This window comes from Sitodiplosis mosellana, unplaced genomic scaffold (genome assembly GCF_009176505.1).
Source record: "Sitodiplosis mosellana isolate CC-2019 unplaced genomic scaffold, AAFC_SMos_1.0 Smas_scaffold_5142, whole genome shotgun sequence".
NCBI lineage: Eukaryota > Metazoa > Arthropoda > Insecta > Diptera > Cecidomyiidae > Sitodiplosis > Sitodiplosis mosellana.
Window position 1 is genome coordinate 1 of NW_022600384.1, and position 6,644 is coordinate 6,644.

General features: G+C 32.9%; 1 protein-coding gene across 1 annotated transcript; it reads left to right on the forward strand.

Annotated features, from left to right (window-relative positions):
* Positions 1-1,820: 1,820 nt before the first annotated feature.
* On the forward strand, positions 1,821-2,969 carry LOC129572510 (myb-like protein I). The gene has a single exon (XM_055452474.1). It carries the CDS (start codon positions 1,821-1,823, stop codon positions 2,967-2,969), a length of 1,149 nt encoding a protein of 382 aa, XP_055308449.1.
* The last annotated feature ends 3,675 nt before the right edge of the window (positions 2,970-6,644 follow it).

Sequence of the window (6,644 nt, forward strand, 5' to 3'; positions counted from 1 at the left end):
TGTAGACGATTCAGTATTACGCTCATCGTCTCACAATTTGAACAACCTTTGACATGTATCTCTCAACGACGATCGCACATTCTACCGAACAAACAGTGCAATAAAACGTCGGCACCAGGATGTCGACTGTATGATGTTTTATGACCTGTCATCCGGTGCAAAGCAACTTCAACGACACAGCTCATTCACTGGTAAAAACCCAAGCGAACCCTATGCTACCTGAAAACATGAAATACGTTTTCGGCTCATCTAAAACTGAAACAGATTACATGCGAATGAAACGGATCAACCAATGAAGTGCATCGCTGCCCCTCTTCTGCCAACTAATTAGGGAAAGTCAAAACTTTGACAAGTAGAGCAGGAATTTAGAAATTTAGTTTTTAGTCAGTCGTGTTTCACTTTTCAAACCATCAACATCAGCAAATAAAAGAATATTTAAAAGCGAAACAACAAACTCAAATATTATTTTTGACGACTCCCGAAAAAACCATAACCAGTCGGTGAATCTGGTTATATTTGGCGCTGCAGACAAAAAATTGAAAAAAAAATTCTATCATTTTCTACGTGCATAAATGTTTAAAATAAAACAAATATCTCGTGAAATATACAAATATCTACATAAAATATATACAAAAAAAATTGAACAGTGAATTCAATTTAAACATGAACAATAATCACGAATAACAAAAATTTACAACAAAATCGAAAGAAAAAATCGTTAAGTCATCGAAATATCAACAAAAATAATACAAATACACCAAGCTGAATAATCAACATCAAATCAAACTCTAATCATATGAAAAACAAAAATCCAACATCAAACAACGAAATAAAGAAAAGGGTTTTGTGCTCAACCTCAACTCTAATTGTGTGAACGGAAAAAAAAGAAAAAGGCATCGTTTGGACAAACAAAAAGGACAGTACTTCCCAAAAAACTAAACAACTCGGAATCAGCAGCTGAAAACAATTTCAATATCAATAATATAATCAATGTAAGTAGAACGATTTTGTTTTTTCCTTCACAAATCAGACAAAACGAAAACGGGTTTCATTTGATGATGAGCAAATAATTATATCAATGAGCGTCCATCAATCCCTACCATTTTCATTTCCATATTCGGTTCACCTATAATCTTTTCGTCCATGAGAAAAATTAATTTTGATCTGTCTCATAAAGACAATAAAGAAAAAGACGATAAAAATAAACAATTAAAATTAGAAAAGAAGAAATTAGAACACGAATTAGCCGACGTTCAAGGCCAAGTTCGCCATACTCGTTCCTATTCCCAAACTCCCGTCCAACCCGATACAGTAAGAAATATTTCAAAACGCTTAAAAGAAATCGACGAACTATTAAAACCAAAAGTAATTCCAAACAAAAAACTTACAATCGACCCTCGTGCCACAACTATTAAACCAAAATCATTATTCAATACCCCTTCAAACATGAGTACAAACACTGGAAATCCATTAAAACCAAACGAAAATATAGAAGACAAAGCAAAAAATGACAAAAACTCAGATGAACAAATTGATGCATTAAATAAACTGTTAATTGCTCAAAAAAACCAATTCGAAAAAGAGTCCGATAATTTAAAAAAGAAATACATAGAACAAGCGGCAAAAGATCGCGAAGAATTGGAAAGTTTAAAAAAATTACTCTATGAAAATGATCAAAACCAAGCATCGGGTGGTGCCATAAAAAAAGCAAACACCAAACACCAACCCAACCCCCATATAAACCACTATATGATGAATTCACTTTTCAAAATCCTAATACGGCAAATCTCGCCACAAATGTTTCATCTAAGGTCGAACAAATGTTAATAGATCAAAAACATCGTTACGACAATATCATAACAGACATAAAAAGAACATATGCCAACGAATTGGACAAAATATCGAAACTTCATTCCAATGAAATCTCAAAACTCAAAGATCAGGTTCGTCAACTCGTTTCAAACAATGAATCAAATATTAGACCCCCAAATGAACCAGCTCGGAACTATTCTAACCTTCAATTAATAGCTCCACCAGTTCAAACTTCACTAAGTCAACTTCGCGAAAATGAATATTCCCAAACAAGGGCGCGAAAATCATTCATTGAACGCCTGAAATTAATCCCAGTTTTCAAAGGTGAATCATATAAAACCTTACAAGAATTTATCGGCGTCTCCGATACATTGTTCGCTTCAATCTCCAACAATGCCGAACAAGACGAATTTATCCAAACAATTTTCCTAAAACTTCGTAACGAAGCCGCAAGAATAATTAATTATAATAACCCAAATTGGAATGAAATCAAACAAGATTTGTTGAACGAATTTTCACATCTTCTCAATAAAAGCATAATTAACAGTACGCTCGAAAATCTTCGTCAGGGGAATTCTGAATCTCTGATAGATTATGCACAAAGAACTCGTCAATGTTTAAACGAAAAATTAAATGCTTACCAAATTATAACACCGGAACAAAAAGAAGACTATGATCGTTTAGCACGAAAAGCTTTCGCAAGAGGCATAATTGATGCCAAACTACGAGACCGTTTATTTACTCGTGGTTCGAATTCTCTCCAAGATTCTATTGCATACGCAATCGATGCCGAAAATGAAACCATCAATAATATTCATAGCAGTGAACTGTTCTGCAAATATTGTAAAACAATTGGTCATCGCGAAAAAGATTGCAGAAAAAAACAAAATCAAAGCGGCATCGGTCAATTAATCAATGCTCTTCAATCGACACGATTGTGGAACAATAATTCAAATAATTTTAATAGCTCGAACAACTTCAATCGTCAAAATAATAACAACAACTTTAACAATCAATCGCAAAATTATAACAATCAAAACTGGAATCAAAATTATCAAAACAATAATCGCGATTACTCCAACAACAATAACAATTATAACCAAAATAACAATCGGAATTACCAAAACGATAATCGCAACTACCAAATATCAAAATAATCGCAACTACCAAAATCAAAATAATCGCAATTATCAAAATCAAAACGATAACCGAAATCAATATCAAAACCAAAACAATCGGAACAATAACCGAAATAATCATTCAAATACACAAAACCAATACGGTCAATCAAATAATAATGCATTGCAACCATGAAGTTCGGGAAAACCATTCCCAACAATTCAACACTTATTCCGAACATGAAATTGACCAACAACAAATAAAAAACTAGATCCGATGGAATATAATGACCGGTATATTCCATCATCCGAATCAACGATTTCAATAAATTTCAGACTTTGCGAAAATAATAACACAATCATTGAACGAATTCGAAACTTCCAAAATTTTTCAATCAGCCAAATTCACGAAATAAACCAAAAAATTCTTATTGAAAATGGCGCACCATTTATTCTTTTATATACAAATCTATCACAAAAACCACTTAAAATGTTAATTGACACGGGCGCCACAATCACTTTAGTTGCAATCGATGCAATATTTACTAATACTCCTCGTTTTGATTACAAAGTTAATCTATTTGGCATTGTCGGAAAAGATATTTCCGTACAAACAGCTGGTCTTGTACATGGAATTTCAAATATTGACGGATGTATGCTAGGCGCTTCCCTACATCTTATCGATCGAGCTTACTCTGGACCCGGAGATGGTTACTTAGGTTTCGATTTTCTAAATCAATACAAATCCATTATTAATATAGATAAATTATCCTTAACACTTCAATTAAACGAAATCGTTCAAAATAATAATGAAAATCGGTCAAACAATAATAAAAACACTTTGAAAAAATTGATTCTGATAGTTCAGATAAAGAAAACAACGAAGACACACTATCATCTTTACACTCCCTTGATATAAAAAATAACAGTACAATCGAAGAAAAAACTAAGAAGAATAATGAAAATGAATCAGTAAATAATATACAAATCATTGAATTTAATAATGAAGAAGATTTTCATTCTAATGACGCATTCCTTAATACAATTAGTCATACTCCCAAAGTGGAAACAAACGAAAATGAATACAAAAAATATTACAGAGCAATGAATTACTATACAATGAAAATGAAACAGTTCGATGAAAGAAAAGTAAAAAACGTATATACTACAACGGATAAGAAACATGAATCAAATACTGAAACAATCAACAAAATTTTAACAAATAATGTCCAAGTGGACAACGAAACATCATCCGAAAAATCTCAATACACGGGAATAAATTACAACGGCAAAATTGTCTCAAAACACGTAAAATTCAATCACAGAATCTCTACTACAGTCGGGAATCAATTCTACAATTCCGCAAATTATAATATTCAAAAAACAAATAAATTTCGCGCATATTCTATTTATAATCAATTAAAACTTGATCAATGCTCAAATGTGGAAAAAACATATATAAAAAGTATTTGCAATGAATTTTCACAACAATTTTATATGGAGGGCGATACCCTCGGCTGTACGAATGTAATTAAACACAAAATAAAATTAATTCCAAATGCAAAAACAGTAAATATTCGACAATATAGAATTCCACATAAACAAAAAGAAATTTTAAATGGAATTGTCGAAGAATACGAAAAGCAAGGCATTATCGAAAAATGCCAATCAAATTTCAATTCGCCAGCTATTCTTGTCGACAAAAAAGATGCAAACGGTGATAAAACAGACCATCGTTTCGTAGTCGATTTCCGAAAGTTAAATGAAAATTCCGAAATTCAAAACTTCCCAATACCGCTTATCGACGACATTCTTGATGGATTGGGCGGTTGTAAACTATTTTCTACCCTCGATATAAAAGGAGCCTTCCACCAAATTGTCCTCGACGAGGAATGTAGAGATTACACAGCCTTCACGGTTAATAATTTCCAATATCGTTGGGTAAGAATGCCAATGGGTTTAAATTCAGCTCCTCTTACATGGCAACGCGCAATTAACACTATACTCGCGGAATTAATTGGCAATGGTGTTTACGTCTATTTAGACGACATCATTATTTATGCCAAAACCAAATCAGAACATGATCAAATACTCTGGCAAGTAATGGAACGCCTTAAAAACCACAACTTGCAATTAAAAATTTCAAAATGCAATTTTTATGCCCGAGAGTTTCAATATTTAGGCCACGTTGTTCCCGAATCTGGCATAAAAATTAATCCAAAGAAAATAGATGCAATTAAAACTTATCCAAGACCATTGAATGTCAAAAACATTCAATCCTTTCTCGGAATATGCAACTATTACCGAAGATATGTCAAAAATTTTGCTCGAATAGCTAAACTTCATTATTGAAAAAAGAAATGCCCTTCGTATGGACAAGTATGCAACAACATTCTTTCGACGAATTGAAAAGACTACTCGCGGAAGAAGTAACACTGGCTTTTCCAAATTTCGAAGAAATTTTCTACGTTACAACAGACGCCTCTAATATAGCAATCGGAGCGGTGTTATCACAAGGCGAACTGCCGAATGATAGGCCAATTCATTTCTTCAGCAAAACCTTAAACGAAGCACAAAAACGATACTCGACCATACAAAAAGAACTGCTAGCCATGGTAGAAGCGATTCGTACATTCCGTGCATATTTGTATGGACGCTATTTTGTACTCATTACAGATCATCGTCCTTTGTGTTATCTCTTCAATATGAAAGATTGCGGTTCTCGTCTATTTCGACAAAAACTCGAATTACTCGATTACAATTTCAAAATTTTGCATAGACCCGGCGCTCAAAATCAAGTTGCCGATGCATTATCAAGGATTGAGCCACTTTCAATTGACGAAATATTAAAAATCAATGGAAATAAAGAAAACTGTTTCACACTAACAAGAGCACAAGCAAAAAAAGAAATGGAAAAATCATTAAACGATACAAATTGCTTTATCGACGAAAAAAATGGCACAATACTAAACAAACGAAGTTTTGACTAATGCCACAGAATTGGATATTGCAATAGACGATCTGGTCTTAATAAAAAATCAAGTGAAAAAAGACAAATTCCAAAACGTTTATGATCGACCATTTAGAGTAATTGATACCCATGATAGCTACGTTGAAATAATGAAAAATGGAAAACGAATAAAAATCCATAAAAACCTCATTAAGAAATCTTTCGCTGAACATGAGAATGAACCCCCATCCAGACTTCCAATAATTGTATTAGACGACATTGAGATCAATCATTTCTACCATACTCACTTCAACGAACAAATTCCAAATTTCTAATTCTTTTTCTCTATTTTTTCCAATCTTTATCTCTCCTTTTCCGACTAACAGATGTACTGGAAATTCTTTCTCAATATCATTGTCATAATCATTAAATTGGCCAATACACTGGAATTTGAAGAACGCAACCATAGAACAGGACTAATTTTCGTTAGACTCTCAAAAGCTCGAATTTCATATGACACACACACCATAGTTTACCATGAAGATATTTCTGAATACAAAAATTTGAGCATCAATATCGAAAGAGGTATAAATGGTGTTGCACAATACTGTAAAAATCATGTGCATTGCAAATTGCTTACACAACATCTTCAAACCCAATTGGAACATATAAAACGTGACGAAAATGAAATCGAAGCATATCAACTCCAAATTTGGATGACATTAGCTGTCAAAAGTGTAAACATCGACTTTTTCACCGCTCTT

Excerpts from the sequence above, each read along its gene's own strand:
- LOC129572510 (XM_055452474.1), top strand. The coding sequence starts at position 1,821 with ATGTTAATAGATCAAAAACATCGTTACGACAATATCATAACAGACATA.